The 24,507-nt window shown below is 34.3% G+C and overlaps 1 protein-coding gene across 1 annotated transcript; it reads right to left on the bottom strand.

Annotated features, from left to right (window-relative positions):
- Positions 1-4,721: 4,721 nt before the first annotated feature.
- Positions 4,722-20,873, bottom strand: LOC18437075 (Glycosyl hydrolase superfamily protein). Its single transcript, XM_011626154.2, has 9 exons — positions 20,604-20,873; positions 20,373-20,446; positions 15,641-15,726; positions 15,484-15,563; positions 12,489-12,586; positions 12,296-12,383; positions 9,998-10,349; positions 7,560-7,568; positions 4,722-5,696 (listed from the first exon to the last, which is right to left on the bottom strand). Exons 1-9 carry the CDS (start codon positions 20,871-20,873, stop codon positions 5,452-5,454), a joined length of 1,302 nt encoding a protein of 433 aa, XP_011624456.2. The 3' UTR covers positions 4,722-5,451.
- Between the last annotated feature and the right edge of the window lie 3,634 nt (positions 20,874-24,507).

Raw genomic sequence — 24,507 nt, forward strand, 5'->3', positions numbered from 1 at the left:
GGCTCATCCCATCCAGCCACATGAAATAGAGAAAACCCTAGCCCAGGCCAAGCTTTTAGACTGCTGGTCAGTCCTGCCCAATCCAGGCCTGTTCTTGACTCTATATAATCCAAACGGAATTTTATCTTTTTTTTTTTTTGACAATAATCCAAACGGAATTTTATCTCAATGCAATCCTTGTCGTTCAATCTAAATCAAGGAATCACATCTCACACAATGGAGAATTCAAGGCCAAGACATTAGATTCTAGTTGTTATGAGGGCGATGAATTGGGATAAGATAATTAATCAATGAATTACTGATGGAACTAGTGGACAAATGGGTGATTCTACAGTGATGAGTGATGACCCTCTAAAGTCATGAACACTGTAGAAGATTTTCATTTCTTGTCATGAATATCCTAGAGCATTCCAAATCCTGCAAGGAATGTATTGAATACATCAACCGAGGTTTACAATGTGAAGATACTATTGAGATCATAACATCAAAAGTGTGCAAGGTTAGATTTTCGATCCAGTTTGGCAGATCAGCAATCCAGTCTAGAACTGATCATTAAGAATTTTAAAAATGAAAAAACTTAGAGAAAAATGGGACCAGCTCTAACCAGTTCTCTAATAGAACCAACCATGTCAGGAGGAAACAGACTAGTTCCCTATATTTCAAGAGAAGTGGTTCTACTCCTTACGATTCCTATTATAGATTGGTTGGTTCCAATCCAAATCAGCGTCTTTTTTTTTTAGCATGTATCAAGATAGAACCCAACTTGGACCAACTAACAAAGTGATGCATTAGATTTTTATACACACCCCAAAATTACTAAGGACTCATTTGATTCTCATGTAAACAGTCACCAAAAACTGCTTTCATATGAACTACCAATTTCATATGTTTGGTTATTGTTTGGGGGAATGATTTCATGCAACGGTTGTATAGTAGTATAATGCAACCATATTAAAAAACCATGTTAAAGACATTTATTGGACACAAATTTTTAAATGTACTCTTTTCATTATGAAGAACAATCTCAAAAAAGAAAATTTTAAAAAAATGCTCTAGGAAGTTTCATTCTAGCCCAAATAATATAAGCCGTCCATTTTATTGAGATGGTTAGATATAGGCCTCAAAAGGATTCTTTTATTGTCAAAATTTTTATATAGGCTTATCATCATTAGATTAATAATGCTAAGAAAGAAAAAAGTGATTTTGAATTTGTTAAGGACTACATCTTAAAATTTACCAAATGGATGGTCGAGATTCATTATTGGATAGGTACCAATTTTGACCATATCTTGGGTGTAAATTAAATTTGTTTTTTTTGTAGGATTGATTATGAGGATGAAGAGAATGTGTGTGCAAAATTGGGATCATATAAATGCTAAAAATATAGTTTTCTAGATGTGTAGTTGCATTATACTACTATATAATTGTTGCATTAGATCATTTCCCGTTTATGAATAGCTTAGGAAACATATTTCTATGTGAATTCATTTCTCCACGAATTAGCCAGGAAAGCATCTACCGACCCTAGGGTAAGAAGACCTTTCCGGGAAACCCTTTCCTCATCAGACCCAAATTAAGAAATAAAATTTAGCCTAAGAAGCCTTGCTCCCAAAAAAAAACCCCTCCGGACTCTCACCCAAACCTTTCTACTGTACCAAAACCAAACGGTCCCCTTGCTTAAACCACCCACTCTCTAAAACCAAACCCTTCTCTAAACCTCCTCGTTCTAAAACCAACGAAGCCCTTCCCTCTTTAAGCCCTGAGAAATTACAAAAACCCACCTCTCTCTCAACCTTTCTTTGAAGGACCCAACCCGGTTTCTATGCGGCCACGCCCGCAAATGTAGAAATACGGGCCTCTTATTAATAAATTTATTTTTAAAATGAATTATAAGACTTGATTTTTAAGGATATGAAATCTTTAACACGGAGATCATAAATATAAAACAAATAAATAAATTTTAAAAATTAGTAAGAAAACATTTGGACAGTTAGTTTCCATTGTTTTTAAATGAAATACGTACTTGCATTCATCTTTAAGATGGATGCTTACACTTTTTAGACTGCATATGTAGAAATGCGGTCAAGCCCACATAAAATAATTTTCCTTCTCTAAGACCTGAAAAATTGCATACTCGAGCTCCCTCTCTCTAAAACCAATTGAAATTGCATCTTTCACCCTCTTTCTCTCTCTCTCTAGTGGAAGGGCTCACTGAAAGGAAGGGAGTTCACATGGATTTCCACACATTTTATCGAACATGGGGAAGCAAAATGCTTGAGAAACCCAATCTCTAAGAGCCCGTTTCACTTATTGGATTTAGATTTCCAAGACTCAATTTCTCTGGAAAAGTTGGGCCAATCGTGTTCGTTCCACTTAGAATTGACATTTCCATTGGAATTGAGACTTTTTTGGGATTCCTAAATGCTCATTTTAAGTTTAAATTTTAGAAATCTCAATTTCATCAAAATAGGTGGAATTGACATTTCATGGAAATGATCCATTTTGTTGCTAAATAAAAAAAAAAATAAAATTTAGATAGAGAAACTATATCAAAATTTGAAGAGAGAAAACATATTAAAATTTTAAAGAAATAAACTATATCAAATTTTAGAGAGAAAATATACGAAATTTTTAGACAGAAAAAATATACACTTCTTTTGGTGAAAGAACTATCACAAATTTTTAGAGAGAGAAATTATCTCAAATTTAAAGTTTTACGGAGACCATATTAAAATTTTAGAGAGAAACTATCTCAAATATTAAATTTTAAGGATAGAAAGTACCTTAACATTTTAGAGTGGGAAACTACTTAAAAATTTTTAGAGAGAAATATCTCAAAACATTTAGAGAGAAAAATTGTCTCAAATTTTAAGTGCTAGAGAGTGCATATTAAAATTTTAGATATTAGAAACTGTATCAATTTTAGATAGAGAAACTATCAAAAAATGTTTAGAAACTATCTCAAATTTTAAGTTTTAGAGAGATAAAATATCTTAAAACTTTAGAGAGAGATACTATATCTAATTTTAGAGAGAAAGTACATAAAATTTTTAGAGAGAGAAACTATTTGAAAATTTTAGATAGAAAAACTATCTCAAATTTTAAGTTTTAGAGAGAGAAAGTATATTAAAAATTTACAGAGAAAAACTTGAAAATTGTAGAGAGAGAAACTATCTCAAATTTTAAATTTTAGAGAGAGAGAAAGCATATTAAATTTTAGAGAAACTATATCAAATTTTAGAGTGAGAAAGTACCTAACATTTCTTAGAGATAAAGTATGTTAAAAATTTTACAAAAAAAACTACCTCAAATTTTAAGTTTTCAATAGAGAAGTACCTTAAAATTCTAGAAAGAGAAACTACTTGAAATTGTTTAGAAAGAGAAATTATCAGAAATTGTTTAGTGAGAGAAACTATCTCAAAAATTTTATAGAGAGAAATTATCTCAAATTTTAAGTTTTAAAGAAGAAAGTATCTCAAAATTTTAGAGAGAGAAACTATATCAAATTTTAGAAAGAGAAAGTATATAAAATTTTGGACAAGTTTTTTATGCTTCCCATACCGCATAGAAGTTCTATCTTATCCCTTATCCAACTGTCTATTCTGAATTGAGGGCTAAGATTGCCCCAATCACATTGTCACGTCTCTACACTCTTTTATTTTTAATTTTTTTTCTATAAACTATTTTGACACCAAAATTTGAACGTCCATGCCTCTATTAAACATCCACTAGCGAAAAATATATAAAACAAATATTTTCAATAAAATAAAATGACCAAAATACCTTTAAAAGTTTCAAGAGGTATTTTGGTCATTATATTTTATCAAAAATTTATTTTTAATATTTTTTGTAGGTGCGCCCCAATAAGAAGATAGCACATACCAAATTTCATATTCATACAATTTGTATAAAAAAAAAACTAAAAATAAAATACTTTAAGACATCGGATCTAAGATCAAACGGCGAGTGGCTCTCTTGATCAAAATTGAACGGTTGGATGGTTGGGGGAGGATAGAACTTCTATGCTGTAGAGGAAGCATAGAAACCTTTCCTTAAAAATTTTTAGATAGTTTAGAGAAACTATTTCAAATTTTAAGTTTTTGTAGGAGTGTATTAAAATTTTAAAGAAAATTTTAGAGAGAAACTATCTCAAAATTTTTAGAGAGAGAAACTTTGCATTTCTAAGAAAAAAATATTTCAGACAATCCAAATGGAATTCACATTTCCAAGAAATCTCAATTCCAAAAAATCTCAATTCAAGGATCGACTTTTCCTAAGATTGAAAACTTCAGGGATCCAAACGGTATACAATAAGATCATTTACCTTTAATACAAAGCGGTCACAATTACTTACAATCATCTTATGTAAAATTTGATACAAACTTCGAAAAACATTTCTTTTGAAATTTGAACTTGGTCAATAGAATAATTGCAGCCACCCAATTTCACACCCAAAACTAACCTAAGGAGTTTTAATTTTCAATTAAAAAGTACTTCACACGAACTAAATACCCCTAACAATGTCGAAAACCCTTCATCACGAAGGGAAATGACCATTTAGTGTGGGTCAGAGATTTGAGACCGTTGCTCTATCGCACAACAATCACCCATTAAATATTTGATCCAACGGTTAGAGGAGCCCATCCTTACATGGCACTTTTTTGTTTTTTTTGTTTATTTTTTTTGTCTAATGAAGGGGTGAAGGCAATGTCGGTGTATAAATATGTGAGTGTACCCATATATGTGCATGTTTGTGTCCACATATTTTTTACATTAGCAGGACCCATTTATCTGTCCTGCCCTTTTGGGCTTTATTCTATGCCCTCCTTCCTTTTCCCTTTTACTTTAGTATTTACTTATGCTTCTTTGAGGTTCCATGTTATGTTCAACTTCTTTCATGTGCCACAATTTGTGTTCTACTTAGTTTTTGGGCATTTCTTCTCGATATTCTAAACTTTCTTATGTAGCTCATTGTTGGAAAGCAGTGTTTCAAAATTGGATAGATGGATTGAACCGGTCATCCACCAATTCCGAGCAGGCTCGCTGGTGTTCTAAGGTCTCTTTGAATGAATAAATAGAAAAATATCATGATAATACAGGGAAAAACTGGGGGTTTTAAGGCCAGGACGGATACCCGTTTTTAACACTGTTGGAAGTAGCCATTAGTGATAACTGAAAACTAGAAGGAAAAGAAGGGATGTATGTATTCTATATGCTAGCATTTGACTCTCAAACAGTTAGCTACGTACGGCCTTCCATACCATTATATTTCAACCGTTTGAAGCCCATATGCTAGCATTGAATGGAACCCAAAAGACGGATGCATTCGAAAGTGACTACGAGACTTCTTTGGAGCTCATAGAAGCATCACAATGAACATCTTACTCTTGGAAATGAAGTCAAGCAAGGTGACAGACATTTCATCAGACCCAAGTACATTTAGAAACAAGATTACAAAAGATCAAAAAAATAGTCCAAACCTTGTCCAATCTCCCAAATTGCCAAACCAGCTCCCCAAGCTCGAGCTTCATCCAATCGCTTTGAGATCGACATCAATGATGGGTAATAGACCACATGCTTCTGTTGATTATCGATATACGAGAAGTAATGCTCTGCAATATCTTCCTTCCAATGCAACACAGGTTTGTACTTTGACAACAGAGACAGATACTCATTTCCAGTTATAGGCCCACCACCTATAGCAAAAAGTGAAACGATCCATGTCAACCAATCATATAGAATAAATCTTAAAACAAAATTAAATTTACAACTAAATGAAAAGAGGACTTCTTTGATGTGCTGATGTATACATGCAATAGTAATTCTGTTGTTTCTACAATATGACCATCATTCATTTACTCATAATCAAAATTTTCAAGGACCTATTTGTGAAGCTTCCTAGCCTTTTTGCCCCAAGTCATCAAAGTTCGACAATTTGGGAATGACATGTTCAACCAATAACTACTAGGTCAAATTGGGACTTTTGCAAGTCATCTTATTGAACAAAAATACATTAGCATTTATGCATTCAAATAATGGCCATATAAGTTGGAACAAACTTCATGATAATGTTAACCTGAATTTTAAATAATTATGAGAAGGTCCAAGGGTAATAATGCAAATGTTTAGATAAGCACATAGAAACTTAAAAGCCCAAAAGGAAATAAATAAAAGTAGTAAGAAGAGATATAATAACTTATGATCTGGCTAACGGTAATGGCACGTGCTTGATAGAGCGCAATGGCAGAATAGGAATCGAGTAACCAATGCCAAATAGTTGAGATACAACTTGGATGATATAATGATGACAGAAAGTCAACAATTGATATTCTGGATAGCCTTGTACTACAAATAGGACAAGAATGGTTTATATGTACTTTGAGGTATGCATTGTCTTCAACTTTTAAAGTTAGTTTAAGAAAGACAAAACTTTTAGGACGTGTTTGATAAGTAGAAGTTTCTGGAAGTGGGAGTTAAATGTCCCACTTCTATGTTTGATATTACTGTGTGGAAGCTGTAAAGTGGAAGAGCGACCTTCCATGTAGCTTTTTTAGTGTTAAAATGGGTTCATTTTTGGAAGACCTCTCTTCCATAAAAAATGACGGAAGAGCAGTCTTCCATAATTTGTGGGAGAGTCCCTTCCGCTCCCAAAAACTCCATGTGTCAAACACACCCTTAAAGTTTAAACTACACTCTTTTCTTATCAATAGATGCCTATGTCACAAATAGCATTATTGTTAAGCAATGATTGAATCACAGTATAAGGCAAATGAATTCAACATTACACTATATTCCATTATTTCCCACTACATGACACACAAACATGCACATGCGCACACGCACATGCACACATGCACACGCGCACACACACATAGAATCACCAGCATCATCATCATCAAAGCCTCTTCTCAACAAATTGGGGTCGGCTACAGGAATCCTTATCAGTCGTTCTACTCTATTAAGGATCACATCCTCAATAAAGCCACAAGTCCCCATATATTTTCTCACTACTTCTATCCATATCTTTTTGAGCCTATACCTTGCCCTTTTTTAGCCTTCCATTTGAACTAACTCGCACCTCCTAACAAGTGTTGCACTGGATCTACACCACACATGGTTGGCCCACCTAAGTCTACTCTCTCTCATCTTATAGCCTATTGGTGACACATATCCCTTCTTGTCTTGTCACTGATCCATCTCAACATCTTCATCTCCGCTATACTCATTCTATGGGTATTTTGACAGCCAACATTCCGCCATATAGAGCAAAGCTGGTCTCACAGTTGTCTTATAGAACATGCCCCTTCAACTTTATTGGTATATGCGATGATCACATAAAATTTCGGCTGCACATCTCCACTTTGCCCACCTAGCTTTAATTCTATGTGTGACATCTTCCTCAATCTTTCCATTTTCCTAGATTGTAGACCCAAGATATCGAAAGTACGCTCTTTTTGGTATTTCCTAGCCGTCAATCTTAACTGCTTCCTCGTATCTACTCCTATTATTATTAAACTTGCAATTCATATAATAGGTCTTAGTCCGGCTAATTTTAAAACCTTTAGATTCTAAAGCATCCCTCCAAAGTTCTAATTTTGTGTTTATAATGTTTCGGATTGCATTGATCAAAACTATATCATCGGCAAACAACATGCATTATGATACCTTATCTTGTAGGTGCCTAGTTAAGCCATTCATACAATATATTATTGTTAAGGACAATATGGAATAATCCATATACTACATAGAATAAACTATATATAATACTCCATATAAGTGTCTATTTGGATGTGTACCCAAATTTAAAATATTTTCAAATGCCAAGAGAAAAGGATTTAGATAGAAGATAAGAACCATTTGGATAACCTCATAGGGATTTCTAGTTCATGTAAACAGATATCACTTTGACCCAAAAACCACGCGCCTAAAAATTTTAAGTGGGACTCAAATCGTTTTTTCTTTAGTCGCATTTCTCATGAAAACTTTTACTTTAGTCACTCCCGCGCCTCTCTCTCTCTCTCTCTCTATAGTCTCTCATCTGGTTTGTTCCCTCTCTCAAACCCCTCTCTCTCTCTCTCTAACGGCTTCTCTAAGGTAGGTTTTTTGCTGTGGTTTTATCGTGTCATGCACACAACTCTAACTCTCCCTTGCTATCACAAGTTTTTGAAGGTGATGGGTGTTTCAAAGCAATCTCCTATCCATTTTTCTTTCCCAAATATGGATATTGTTTGATGAAAATGGGGTGATGGGTGTTTCAAAACGATCACCTCTCAATGTTTCTCTCTCAACCCACCATATTTCTTCATCAAAATTTCACCAATGAATTCCAAATACTAAAATTTTGGATAGGGTTTTCGAGAAAATAAAGCAAAGTCCTAAATCGGTTTGAATGGCTCGTATATTCTTAGTTTCTTTAATTTTTCTCTATATTTTTATTATTTCATAGCTACTGCATCTCCTTTAGAATTGCAAAAGAACAATGTTGTGTGACACTCGTTTTGGGTAATGTTAATGTGCTGTCATCTCAGTTAGCTTGAGGCTTCTTGATTGTTGCTAGATTTTTGCACATCTAGAAACAAATTTGTAGGCAATCTCTTTCTTGATTGCTGCTAGATTTTTTGCACATCTAAAAACCAGTTTGTAGGCAATCTCTTTCTTAAATCTCATCATTTTGCAGGCGACTTCCATTTCTGCACATCTTAAACCAGCTTGTAGGGAAAAAATGATGCATTAGAATTGTTTTATTAATTTCTTTTGAGAAGCTTTTAGGCTATAATCACTGCTGATTATACTGAGCATAAGAGTAAACAAAAATCTGCTACTTTTGATGATGGTTACACACTCTATTTTTTATCAATGTCATTTCTCTTATGTTGCCTGGTTGATAGTGTATTTGACTCATACAACCAGTCAAAATTTATTGCAAGGCATCCAAACCGACATATCTAGCCAATAAAATTTTTCATCTCGTATTTTAATAGACATCCAAATAGTCTACCAACATAATAAAATATAATAATAATGTTTCTCAATTGAGGAAGAAAAAACTTACAATTTTTTTCAATGTGAATATTTTTTTCTTTGACATCCAAACTGGCCCTAAGTCATATACCACATAGAATAAGCTATATATAATAGTCTATATCTACTTACTTCAAATAGTCTACTATACATACTATTTCATACTACCCTATATTATCAATTAAGGCCAATATAATGGTGTGTTTCTAGCATGGTATACAAAACCTTTGATGCCAACTACGAGATCACACTGATAGCAGATTATATGATAGTTTAAAATACTCTTTAGAGCATCTTTAGAGCATGTGCGTATGGTTGGTACTGGTAGAACCAGTATTTGAAAACTCGGCCGAGTTTTTGGCCGAGCCTGAGTTGGCCCAAGTTGGAGGTTCAACTCAGGAATCTTACAAAAAATTTAAAAAAAAAAGAAATTTTTTTTTGACGTAAAGTATTTTGGCAATTTTGACATTTCGAATCGTTTTTGGAAAAATTTCAAAACTAGCCTCGGTAACAAACTCATTTTTTAAAATTTATTTTTTGCTACTTTTTAATAAAAAATAATTGTGTTTTGTTTAATTTTACTTTGAATATATTTTTCCTATTTTTTGGATTTTTATTTATTCTTTTAAAATATTTTTTGGCTGCTACAGTGCTTGGCTCTACTCAGGGGAGTACTCACCTGGGGCATTAGGTCGAGTAATCAGGACGAGTCATCGTTTCAAACATTGGGTAGAACAAATTACTGAAATGACCCACCCTAGATATTCAATATTCAAGCTGCCAGCCGAAAAGCAAGCCATGTAAGCCAAATGGCTGGCTTTACACAAGTGAGTTTGAATGGACCCAATGCAGTGAACTACTATGAACCAAAGAAGATTCTCTTTTCTTTTTTCTTTTTCTTTGTTCCTTCTTTTTTTCTTTTTTCGCCTTGTTTAAAGTCAAAGCAAATTTTGTTCAATATCTGAAAAGCACATACCTTGAGGAAGCACAAAATCATTTCCATAGAAATTGATGCCCACAAAAACTTTATGCGCAAGGCTTCTCAGACTTTCATTGTTTCCTGCCAGAAACTGTACTACAGCCCGAACCCAGTACAATGGTGCATTGGGACCAACATAGAAGGCGCTTGAGAAATCATAAGTCATCAATGAAAATCCATCAACAGCTTCAATCAAGTACTCAAAATCCTCCGATGAAAACATTAGCTCTTTAGGGGAATGCTTATTTGGAGGACCAATAACATACACCAACTGCAAGCTGCAGTCAGAGTCCTGCTTTAGACGAACTAAATGCAATGCTAGTCCCAATTGTTTGATGAACTCCAGTGCCTATTACGACAACAAAAAATGGGTATATCAAACATTACGTTTAAATAAGTACTGATGAGAGAAAACATAGTTGAGAAAGGATCATGGGATTCAATTTAGCCAAGCACACTGAACTTGGCAGCGAGGATTGCTTTTAATGCATTAAGAAGTTCCAGCAGTGTTTATAAAAAAAGTGGTAGTGTTTACGAATCAATAAACAGAGTTTAAGAACTCAACTGACTTCACATTCCTCTTCAGTTCTCAATGGATCAGTTGTTAATGTTAGTAAGACTAGACCAGATCCCATTAGCTCCTCCAAGTCTAGACCGAAAAAGAGAAAATGAACCCTGAAGGTCATAAAAAGTATGAAGGAAACATTATCAGGCCAGTTCGACCAGTTCATAACTATCGGATATTCAGAGATGAGTCCTAAAACTAGATTTAACCAGCAAGTATAACCAATTCCGACTGAACAATCAGGATAACATCAAAAAACTAGAAATGACTGCAACCAATTATCATTGAAGGAACTAATTTTCCTTCAAAACAGATCCTCCCTAAACAAAGTTGACTAAACTCACCTGAGGACCCAAAGTTCACATTTTCAAATTCTGGTAAAAAGCCAGCCTGAGCCAGTGGATTGGCCAGGTCCCGCTGGATCAGCATCAGATGTGATACTGTTTCAAGATCAAACTTAAGAACATTGCTATGGCCATAAATTCGTAATCCGAGCCTCTTAAACATCAAAGATAGAACCACACATGCATTATCCACATCCATCAGACTTATGACAAAACTACATTAGCCGATGAACACTAGCAATGCTTTCTAACTCCAATATCTAAGGGAAGCTCAGGCATGCAACTCCATATGCATAAACCACCTTTCAAAACAAGAAGCCAAGTTCTTGTATGATCAATTACCAGATGTTGGCATGATTTTGCAAATTTGGAAAGGGAAAAACTATTAGAATACTTACGAATATTAAGATAGACTGAAACAGAAAACATTGGACACATTAAACGGAACCCGTTCTCTTTTAAAATTTTGTTTGATTCAAACATATAATCCTTCGAAAGAATCATAAAGCTCTCAGGAACTCAGTATGACAAAACCATTGTGCTCTAAAAAGAGTCTAAAGTCCATCTTTTATCAGCACCACCACTTTTAAAAAATCAGGTGAAAAGGAAAAAGGAGACTGCTTGAGATTATCAATGTTTTACACACTGGACTGGTGGTCAAACCAGAGAGGCATCCATTCATGTACAATCAAGATCGGGAAACAGTACAACTTTGTTAGATTAGTTGGACAGAAGCTTCAGAAATGCAAAGGAAAATAGTATCACATAGCTTGTTCACTGGTCCAACCAGCCAAATCAGAACAATCCAACCTGGTTAAAGCCAGTTTGAAAGGATTTTAATGTACCATTTTTTTTGTTTAGCTGGACAAGGTCAAAAAAGTTGAACAGGGCACCGACACCAGTTTTCACTACACATTTGAACAATATTATTTCTCACACTTTGGAAATGAGATTATCTCTCACGCTTTGGAAATGAGAGAGACTGGTGCCGAGGCTGCCATAGAAACACACTTGGAACCATTGACCAGAGGCATCATTTTTGCTACATGATGAGAGAGAGATTATCTTTTGCAAGTTGTCATTTTAAACAAGAGTAAGTATCAAACCAGCTCAATTTTCAAAACCCCTATAACTAATGAATTGTTTTTTGGAAAACATCAGAGTTATTATAAAGTAGTTTTACACAAGTGTTATATTTGAAGTTCCCATAAAACAAACCATTATTACAAAGAATCGTGCTAGATAATTACATCAAGAATAACAAGTTAGACATAATATGCAGGAACAAAAAAATCATCGGCTTATACCCTTTTTCCTATTAATTATAGATGCAAATGTCCAGTCAACCACTATATAAATCTAATGAACGTGCTAACTGGGAATTACCTTCTTGCGCATGTCCTGATCTTGCAATACTCCATAATTTGCCCATAATGACCAGGATTCCAACACAATTCCGTCATAGCCCAAGTCTCTACATATACGAACAATGACACATTCAGAAAGAAGGTAAAATCATGTGAATTGGTGTAGTAAGAAATGGTATGACACCAGATGAATCAAATGGGGGAAAATGTACTTGCACTCTGAAACTATAAGATCAATTGCCTTGAGCCACTGCTTCTTCTTTGTTAGGAGCTTAACAGGTGATGCTTCCAACGCAACACTAGGTAACACCTAAAAGACAAAATCCTCCAATAGTAAGTACAATCACGAACATGAGCTAAACATTTGGTGAATCTTTGCAAATTCCAGATTCACAAATAGAAACCAATAAAGTTCAAGATTCCTGAACATCCATACGTTTGCTTTCATAAAGCCACTTTAGATTACAATGAATAGAAATTTAATTGGAATCTGCTGAAATCAACTGAAATAAAAAGAGTACTGATATTTCTTCCCAAATAGACGCCTTGTTTTTGAAACTTCAATCCAATTTATTCATTCCGAGTACATGATTTCCATTGGAATTTAAAAATATTTTGGAAACATGAATTTCGGCATCTCCATCCCCAGAGTAACCATTCAGGAATTCAAAATTTCAAGCCTTTCTCAGATACTTATATCGAATGATCTGCATTTAGCATATAAGGATATTATAAGAAGATAATGCTCTTTGAAATTCACAATTTGAAGAAGAAACAGTGTAGGTAGATGCATGTAAAAATTCATTGAAGGAATGGAAAGAAAGTATTGAATTGAACGCAGGAAGTTGAGCACTGGAAATGTGCATGAAGTGTCAAGTGATAAATTCTTCAAAAAACAAATGAAAACAGACTACAGGTCTCACCTTAGGTATATCAAGAAAAAAAGGGAAACGACAAAGCTAAAACATATAACGAAGAAAAGAATTAAATCAAAACTTTGCATTAGCCAGTTCTCAGGGCTATAATTGTAGTGAATAGGAGCAGGAGCGGAAGTAAGCATTGGATCATCTATGCCTAAAGCTCCCACATATATATATATATATATATATATATATATATATATATATATATATATATATATATATATATATATATATATATAACAAAGAAAAGCATTAAATCACAACTTTGCATTCGTCAGTTCTCAGGGCTATAATTGTAGCGAATAGGAGCAGGAGCGGAAGTGAGCATTGGATCATCCATGCCTAAAGCTCCTATATATATATATATATATATGGGAAATGATATCAGGTCGCCATGCCATTATAATATAATGAAACCACACTTCTAGAAAACCATGTTTGTGGTATTTGTATGACCCAAAATTTTACATACATGCTCTTTTATCTCAATAATCAAATCTCAAAAAATAATAATTTGCACACTATATACAGTCAAATTGAATCCCCTTCAACAATGAATCTAGACCATCCGTTTGGTGAATTTCAAGATCTCGGCCCTCATGAATTCAAAATCAAGTTTTATCTTTAGCAATGTTAATCTAATGATAATAAAGTAATCTAAAAAATTTGAAAAGAAAAAAGATCCTTCTAAGGCCTAGATTGAAGTATCTCACCAAAATGGACGGCCTATGTTAACTGGGCTAAAAAACACTTTCTAGGTTACGTTTTCAATTTTTTTCTTTTTTTGTGATAGTTCATTAGAATAAAAGGAGCATATATTTTAACATTTGGGTCAAACAAATGGCCCTAACATGGTTTTTGAAGATTGTTTCATTATATTACTATACAATCCTTGCATGAAATCACTCCCCTATATATATATATATATATATATATATATATATATATATATATATATATATAAATAAAGAGAGAGAGAGAGAGAGAGAGAGTTCCATAAGGTTGCAACCTTAAACAATCAAACTAAGGTGCACCTCCAAATTTTATCATAAGACGTAATTTTGGTGTAAAAATTCTTAGGATGGCTTGAGAATCTATTTTCATCACTATTTATAAAATTGTAAACTCCAAAAATGGTTCAAATCAACTACATCTATAAACACATGAAAATATTGAAGATGAACGGTCCAGATAATGTGTTGCAAGATGCGGTATTTTGGGGACTTTAATTCTTGTTCTTTTTCATATCAATGCTTCTCAATATCGAGATGATCAATTCGAGGGTTTTCCAACATTCAAACAATTTTTTCAATGGATTTAATGCGATGCACCTTAATTCTACATTTTAAGTTTGCAACCTTATATAAACTTAGGTGAAATTGTAACTAAATAAATAAACAAAATAAAAACAAACAAATCATTTTATAATACTATGTACACATGCACAACAGAAATTACATATTGAGATTCTCCCATAAAATTTATGAGATTCTAAGGCCACGACAAGAAAGAGAATTGGAATTTATCATTAAACCACCATAGCCTTTTCATGGTAGTTATGAAACCTTGAGATCCATTTATAAATAGACATAGACAAACACACGCATATACACATTCATATAATGAGCTAGTGATTATAATTATCTTTATAATGACAATTCATCTAATTCATCTAATCATATAAAAACTATCTAATCGTATGTAAATTGACTATGGACCATGATGGAAACACGACACAATAGGGAAGGTTCTCCTCATAACTATGCTCAGGACATACAAGTTCCTCCTACAGAAGCACAAGAAGAAAGCCATGGGAACTTGGGGATGACTAAAACACTCCTAAAACAATAGAGGAGACAGTAAAAGAAGCTTAATGTAACTACAATAAAAACTCAGGGCTAAATGCAAGTGAATCAAGGAAATATGAGGAAGCATGAATACATTTCTCAAAGGGGTTCCCAGATTCCATGGTTTAGAAGCAAGGCTAGCTATAGTTCTGTGTTTTTCCTTCCTCCTTTTTTTCTACATTGGTAACCATGAGATTCAAACATGAAAAACAAATATGCACGACTAAGACAAAAACCAATAATAGTTGCATATTGGAACATTTTCCCAAGATAATTATACTTGATAAGAAAGGAGACATTATGTGAGAAGTATCTATACTATATTCCGTGTAAACATTCAAACACAGTTACAAGAAAATCAACCATACAGTAACAGTGAAAGAGTCCAAAAACATAAAAACCCAAGTTGCTTGTAAATGGGTAGCAAAATGTTTCACTAGAGTATGACCATTATTCCGAACTTCCTGGATCCAATCTACATCAGCATTATGGCGTCCCTCGAGATATAATTTTGCCCCTTCACTACAAGCAAAGAACTTGAGAATCACTGAATCTGTTATAGCAAACAGGGACTAATCAGTCACATGGTTCTGCCAGAACTTTTTAGCTGATACCACACAGGCGAGAGATGGGTAAACTTGAAACTGAACCTCTTTGCAAAGTCATAGCCCTTGGCATTCCTGCATCATGGTTTCAAATAACTTGTAATAAGGAACATTATTTTCCATTTGATTAATTTAGGTATAACTAGAGGATTAGCAAATTGATCTTATAAATTCTAAAGCATGATCTAAAAAATTGTGCAAGAGATTAAACTCAAGGCATTCTGATCTACCGAAATGTTTTACAAAAACACGAAAGCCTCAGCCTGGACGAAACATTTTTCTTGTAGTATTTCAATGTCTTCTTCTGTCAAAGATTTGCCAAGTCAATTCAACTCCAGGACTGAGCCGCTCTCTAGGCTGAGTCTAATAACTAATGTCTAGTTTAAAATAAGTAAAGAAAACAAACATAGAAAAAGAAATAATGAGGACTGGTTTGGAACTATCAGGAACTGGTTTGGATTTATTGGACCGTGGGAGGCTGGAAGCTCCCTGTAGTCAAGTATGTCATTTGTACGACCTGTAATTCAGGGACCTCGATCCCTATCGTAAGGAACTCGCTCCCAAGTTCTAGGGATCACAACAATATATTCTATAGGATGTAGAAACGTCTGCTAAGAATTCAAGATTCTATGGTGCCCTTAAATGAGATTTCTTAATATTGGATTTGGAGCTATTGAGTATCCCTTGCCAAAGTACTTCTGGTAGTGGAAATGAGGTCCTCGTCTAGCCTTAACCAGGATACCCCCAGTTTCAGAATCGAGTTCCTTAACTTGTCTTTCGCCCCCTTGTATTGGAATCGAGGAAACCATTGACCATAAAGCATGTTCCTCTAATATTCAAAAAATAGAAAGCAACTCAAGAGACCATAACCAGAGGTACCTAGTCTAGGAATCAGGATTGTGGGGGATGGGAATTTTGAACAAACGCTATGTGAGGAGTTTTATCAGAAAACAAGATATATTTTTATTTGCTAAGTTCACAAGGGGTTTTACAGGGTACGCACCCATTGTATTAATGTGTGAAGATGCCCATTGTATTAGTGTGTGAAGAAGACGTATCCTTATAGCGCCCATTATATTAATGTGTGAAGAAACCCATTGTATAAGTGTGTGAAGAAGACATATCCTCAGCCCAAATGATAAATTAGAGCTCTAACAGTGGGACCATTTTAAAGGGAAGAAAACTATACACATTGAAGAACAAAATCAAACTATATAGTCAACTACAAATTACAAACTATAAGCCACAAACCCATTTTTTGTTTCAATGGTCAACGTCCATCACTGAAATCAGGTATTCCATCTGCATCTCCACTATCCCTAGTTTTTAATATAGCTATAATGCCCATCACCGCCATCTCCAGTTAAGATTATTCATTCTTTGAGGGAGCAGAATGGAAGCAACCATAGTCTCTCAACCTAAAAGAATGGACTATGCCTATTTGTCTAATGACGAATTTAAAATCATGAGATCTCTTTTTCAAATATGCTTTTTTTAGTTACTAACAGCTGCCTTATTTTGTGTTATACTATTTTGTAAGCTATTTTAGACCAAGGAGGAGGCGCAAAAGCTGGAGTAAGGAACAAAAGTTGTTAGAACAAGTAGCCCACAGCCTAAGTTTCCACATAGTTTAACCAATACAAAAAACAAAACTAAAGTGAATGTCCTTCTACAATATCCAAAAACCCTAACTAGGGTTTAGTGAGAGAGAAAGAGAGGGAGAGACTAGCCTTTCATAAAGACACCTGAAAAGCCAAGCCAGATTTTCTTTTGAGAAAGAGAGAGGAGTAGAGAGTTTCAGGTGAGCGAGAGAGAGTAGAGGGTTTCAGGTGAGAGAAAGAGAGAGGAACAGTGGGTTTTGAGTGCACAAGAGGAAAGATAGAGAGAGAGAAAGGGGCATTGGGTTTTGAGTGAAAGAGAGAGGGGAGCAGAGGGTTTTGGATTACAGTGAAAAACGAGAAGAGAGAGACTTTTTGATTAGGGTTGAATGAACTTTAGGATTGATTTGATTCACATTTTCAACACGAAGCATTTCCTAGATGTACATCTTCCTTTTTTTTTAGAGGAAGATCAATTTCTCAAAAATGTTCTGAAATGAGGTTATGGATTTCCATCTCCCATGATGTTTACGGCCCCTAAACAAGAAAAATAGCTGACCTTCCTGGAAATTCATTTCTAGGATATGATTTCCAAGGGATCCAAATCGGCTCAAAGATTTAGGGGATGGCGAGCTTACAACATCCACCTTACTTTGACTAACTTGTAAAAGATCAGTGGACACCACAAAACCCAAAAAGACAAGGTTATCTGTCACAAATGTGCAGATTTTGACGTTAACATAGAACTTGTCCTGCCTCAACATTTGCGAAATGTGACGAAGATGAGTAAGGTGCAATTCACCATCAGTACTACACACAAAGATGTCATGAAAATAAACGACAACAAATTCACCAATATTGGAGAAGATACGAAGATACAACAAATTCACCATCAGTATCCCGATTTGATGTACCCACTCCTTAGATCTATTTTGAAGCAGATATAAGCATATTATAAACTATCAAACAAATGATCGAGTAGAAGTATAGGGAAGCAGTTCTTTATGGCTATTATATTCAACATTAGCCATATTGCCATCATTGCCCAAGAAAAATATGACATATTGCCATATTTTTAATGGTACTTCTTTGCCTCTCAAACATATAACTATACTTAGGTCCTTCGTGCATGATTTTACAGTCATAATGCCATCATTGCCCAAGAAAAATATGACATGCATCCATAGGCAGTATGTAACATCACATCCAAATAAATTTTACCAATGGATAAAGGAAAGTAAAATCAGGTAATATTTCTCAGTTTTCAGCTTTAATTTGTCCAACATGTGTAATGGCACCATATTCTCGCAACTCCTCTATTAATGATGATATTACAAACCTTCCCACCAAAAGTATATCACATGAGGAAGATATTAATTCTCAACCAAAAGTCTTCTTCTCTAATTTTCGGGGTAGTCATCACACATCAGATAACTAAGGTTTCACTATTATTAGGGAGCAAATTAGCTTCTTGCATGTCATCATCACGGCCATTGACTTTGCTTTTTAATGTTACTTCTTTGCCTCCAATCCCCTCAGAAGGTTCTCGTCAACTTGCTCAACAAGGACAGCTTATGTGTCAAAGGAATTTTTGTGCATTCAGATGATTGGTGGTCTAGTTCATCACACCTGAAACACTTAAATGTGGCACCCCCTTGCTGTCCATTAGCATTTCCAAGACCCCGACTGACACTTCCCTGTCAAAGGTTTAGTTAGGCAGTAAGTTGATTAGGTTAAGAGCTGTGATGTCCAGGTCACAAGAAGCATTTCCACAATCCTAACTGACACTTCATTGTCAAAAGTTTGGCTGGGCAGGAAGTGATTAAGTTAAGAGTTGTGATGTCCAGCCCCTTGTGACCTCGAGCCTGATGCTCTTTGGTCATCAAAAGTTCTCCTCATCTAGGTTCTCCTCTTTGCTCTTAAGTTTCAAAGCAAGTTGTCAAGAATCATCTACTCCCCAAAGGGAATGAAAGGTGAATCGATATTTGAAAGGGAAGATGCAGCCTGTGAATATAGCAAGTGCAAGACTGCTCTTTAATCTCTCAGTGACCATTCCATATCATGATTGGATAGATGCCTCCGCATACTCATGCACAGATTTGTCATCTCGCCCAAAATGACATAATCACTGGAGTAAGACTAATGACGTAATCACTGAAGTAAGACTATTGATGTAATCACTGAAGTAAGACTTGATTATAATCAGTTGAAAGGAATTTTTCACGCAACTTGCCAATCATCTTGTCCATTGAACGAACTGTATCTTTCCCACACCTTTCTCTTTCCATTTAGACTTCTTACACCAAAGCAAAGCATACCCTTTCAATTTCAACTCATGTCCATGTTTTGGCCATGAAAACTTGCATTTTCAGGCAATTGTGCTTGTGCTTCTGGATGAAACATAAGTTGTGCAAGTTGATCTATTTGTTGTGGGAAACCTTGATAGGCTTCTTGCAATCCTCCTCATCCTCCTTTTCCTCTACCTCAAACTCCACTTGCTGCTATTGCACTCAAGTGAGTGTATTGGCGCAAAGAAGAAACACACTGCATCGACTTGCTTTGATTCCAAAAATGATGTAAACCAAAAGTAGAGCAAGAATTTTCCTCTCTAAATTAGTTAACACCAACCGTTACAAAACACAGAAGCTAAAATGAAAGAAAGAGTTCAACAAGGAAATAAAATCAAATCAAATATCCAAAGGAAATATGTCAACATAATAGAACGAGAAATCAACAACTAGGAGCGAGCTCTGTAAAGCTCTACACCTCCTAAGATTGTTTAATAATCAACTTAAAACTGAAAATTTGTCCTCCCACAAAGTCCCTTCAGGTTTTCTTTATACTAAAAAGAGATACCCATCTTATTTGGCAACTTAGCGTTGGTCTCTCCCCACTCATAGGCAAATAAACCTACCCACACAACCAAAACTCATCTACCAGTGCCCCAAAAAGCATGCTCCACTTAATTATGATTCTCAAATGGCATTAGGTTCATTCGGGATTATTTATCAGATAGGATAAGACTCTTCTTACGATGAAATCAATTGAGAGGGAAAGCCAGCATCAAAAAAGAAATTTCAAATGCTCAGGAACAAGATAGTGGATTCCACAAGGAGTACATACCAGGGTGTGACATCCGCCAGCACAGGAGGTTTGAAGTTTCTATGCGATGTGTTCGCCGAGGTCTTTAAATTCTCCTGAAAAATAATTGCAGTCATGGCCCAAACAAAACTCCAGCACTTCTACAATAACCGAATATACGAAATATTCCAACCATTTCTAAAATGCCAAATAATTTTTCCCAAATAGCTAAACCATTACATAAATGAAAAGAAAAAGCAAGTAAAAACTCACAGAGAGGATCTTTTGATAAGTGATATCAGTCTTAACCAAGCCCCTTTCAAATATAGAAGACGCATCGTCGATTTCGGCACTACCGTAGAATGTTATTACTTTGTATCCCACCAAGATACATGCGGCAAAGAAGAAGAAAAAGAGCGAAGTGCCAAAGAGGAGGTAATGGACAGTGGCGCCTGCGGTTTTGGTTTTAGGGCGTCTCATGACCTGTTTTGCGGGGTTACGATCGGCCGGAAACCGCCTCTCCCCTCGTCTTCTACTTGCCATTTTCAACCTTATCGAGGCTTGATGAACTTGAGAGACGATCACTCAAACGACTGATGCTTCCTCGTAGGTCTTACGAAAATGGCTCTGCGCCCACAACTGATCATGCTGTGTGGGATAAAAGGTCTCCAGAGTATTTGTTGCTGAGCATGGGCTACTGTCACAGGAGCAAATTGTGCACTTGCTCCCGCAGGTAGAAATTCTATCCTCCCCTACCATCCAGCCGTCTATTTTTTTTATTAAGAGAGCCACTCACTATTTGATCTTAAATTCGATGTCTCAAAGTATTTTACTTTTAGTTTTTTTAATCAAATTGTATGAATATGAAATTTGGTATATGTCATCTTCTTATTGAGGCGCACCTATAAAAAATATTAAAAATATTTTTTCAATAAAATTATAATGATCAAAACACCCCTTGAAACTTTCAGAGGTATTTTGGTCATTTTATTTTATTGAAAATATGTTTTTTATATTTTTTGCTAATGCAAATTTAACAGATGAATGGAGATCCAAAATTTGGTATCAAAACGGTTTATAGAGAAAAAAAATTCAAAAAAAAATAGTGTAAAGATGTGACATTGTGATTGGGGCAATCTTAACCCTCCATTCAGAATGGACGGTTTGGATAAGGGAGAAGATAGAACTTCTATGCTCATAGAAACCTTTCCCGTCTATTTTTCTTGAGTAATAATGTCATAAAGCCTTTAACTGTCAAATCTTAATCGGACGGCTTATAACTTTTTTATTTCAAATTTTTATTCTATAAATCATTTTAAAGCAAAATTTGATGGGCTCACATGATAAAAATAATGATAAAATATTTTCGGTGATGAATACTTATCAGAATACCCTTGAAAATTTTAAGGGTATTTTGGTCATTTATTTTTATAAAATATATTTATTTTTTATTTTTCCAAGGTTCTCTGTAATTTTGTGATGGGACGTCCAAAATTTCATCCAAAAATATTTTGTAGAAAAAAATGAAAAATAAAATAGTGTTTGGTGTGACATTGGGGTATGAACAATCGTAGCCATTCGATTCAAATCAAACGGCTAAGAAGTTGAGTCACATATAACTTACATATTTTTGGGGTCACATAAAAACATTTCTCTATAAAAAAGAGCGTTTCGAAGTCGAAAAACTTACTAATTGGTCATCTCGACTATGAGATCATAGATATACCAATAGGAGAATTTTTTAGGCTTAAAAATAATGCATCATGTAACAAGTTATATGAACAGCCTATTTTCAAGCTGTGATATGCACCATTTTTTGAACTTTAAATTTTATAATTAGAATTGAATATGAATTTTCAAACCATTGTACGATTCCGACACCAAAGCTATGCATCTTATTTTTTCATAATAAGATGGACACCTTATACAAGCCCCACCCAAATATGACCATTGCATAATTGCGTTGTCTTGGTTTAATATTAAGATGTTATTTTTTCAAACACATATAAAGCACCTTTGAAAATTGCGCGAATACATACACGTTTTGTGCCCATTTATTATCATAAGAGTTACTTTTTGTCAAATATTACGAGGACCCCTCCACCGGGCGGTTTTTCTTTTTTTTATTATTTCCTGAATTTACAACACCACACTGTGATAAGCCCCTCACCCTTCTTAACTACATTGCGGTCGAATTAAATAAAGGGACGTACTCCTGCGAGAGTATAGTATAAGTTTACTCCTTGGATAAAAATAAGCACTTCAAAGGATTTTTCAATTTAAAATTTTGGGAACCACCCAATTTCATTAGATAATTATTTTCAAAATTTAAAATTTGAGTTTTCTAACACTTAGATCTTACCCTAAAAAAATTGGACAATCTCTATCCAATCTTGAGACATTATTTTTTGAGTTATGTGGCCCTTTTGAGACCTCGAAAAATAGACTCATTCCTTTTTCTTAAGAACTCATACAACATTCATCACTATAAAAAGGATGAGGGTGCAATTAGTGATTTTTTTTCATTGATGTTAATGTATGCATTGAAGACGTTTTATCCCCAAAATTTGAGTTCCTTAAATTAATCTTAGATATGGTTTTATATGAGAAAGTAAATAAACAGTACACTCCAAAGGGAGTATAATATATTTTGATAAGGTAGGGGTTTGAAAGAGGTGACAATTATACTCCCTACGGAGTACTGTTCAGATATTCCCTTAAGTAAAACCATACCTATAATTAAATTAAGGATTGTAAATTTTTGGAATATAACCTCTTCAACCCATAGACTAAATTTTTTTTTTGAATTACACCTCTACGACTTGAAAATAATATTGTCCCAAGATTGAACAGAGACTATGCAATTTTTAGATAATGAGATCTAAAAGGTAAAAAACTTAAAATTTCCAATTTTAGCTTGTGAAAATAATCATCCAATGATTATTACGTAGCTTCCAAAAAATTAAAATGAAAAAATCCCCTACGTAGGTCCCTTTACCAAGGGAATAAAGTTCTACCATACTATCTCAGTAGTATGTCCCCTTTTTTATTTAACCACAATGTATTTAAGGAGCCCGTGGGTTTTATCACTTGTCCAGTATTGTAATTTCTGGACAGGTGGACCGTTTAGGAGAAAAAAATACTGCAGATGAGGGGTGCGCTTTGTAATTTTTGGTTAAAAAAACCCATATGGTAATAAACGAATGCAAAAGGTGTCTGTACGTAATTTCCTCTATTTTCAAAAGATAATGTGACACTTAATTTTTAAAATTTTCTAAGTACAGTTTGTTGTATTCTAAATCCTCACACGAAAGAGCTAATTTTAAACAAATTCTTAAACTTCTCTCAATTACCATAATTTTTATTTTTCTAAAAACTTAAGAATGTGATGCTACTTTTTCATTATCATAATTATAATATTTCATATTAAAAATAGAAAAAAATTTATATAGAGCTGAGGTTCTAAACAACCAAATTAGAGGCCACCTCAAAAATTATAAAAGAGGTTGTTTTAATGCTTAAATATCGTCAAATTGATCATCTCAGCATCAAGATGCATGGACATGAGAAAAAAATGGATTTCAAGTTTGAAAAAGTGCATCTTATATCGTATTTTTGGACCATCAATTTTCAAAATTTTCATGTTTTTTTAGATTGTTTGATCCACATTATTTTTTAATCTTTAAATTTCATAATTAAATATGAAAATATATTTTAAAGCTATCACAAAGATTTTCAATATTAAAACCACATTTCTCCACACTATTTAAAGGTGTGGTTTACGTCTCTATACAAACCGCACCCTTAAAATTTATTTGTATCACATTATTTGTAATATGAATGGACACGTTGTGTACTAGTAATTCTTCATGAACTTATTCCTAAAGAGGATGACCTTTGGAATTTGGTCCAGCATACTTTCTAATATTTCCACTTGGTAGCCTCACAGTACCAAATTGGACATTTGGTATGGCACGAAAACCTCCTAAAATAAAAGTTTTGAATATCTCTAATTCAATTTAAAAGCGTCCAAAGTAAGTCACATATGGAAGTTATCTAAAGCATTTTTAAGATCCGTAACATTTTAAAACAAAAAAAAATCAGATGAATAAAAATGATTTCATCTTCAAGGTCAAACAGACGATTTAACATTATGGTTTTGTAGGTGGTTCCAATG

This window comes from Amborella trichopoda, chromosome 1 (assembly GCF_054954075.1).
Source record: "Amborella trichopoda isolate Santa Cruz 75 chromosome 1, AtrichopodaSantaCruz75HAP2 v2.0, whole genome shotgun sequence".
Taxonomy (NCBI): Eukaryota; Viridiplantae; Streptophyta; class Magnoliopsida; order Amborellales; family Amborellaceae; genus Amborella; species Amborella trichopoda.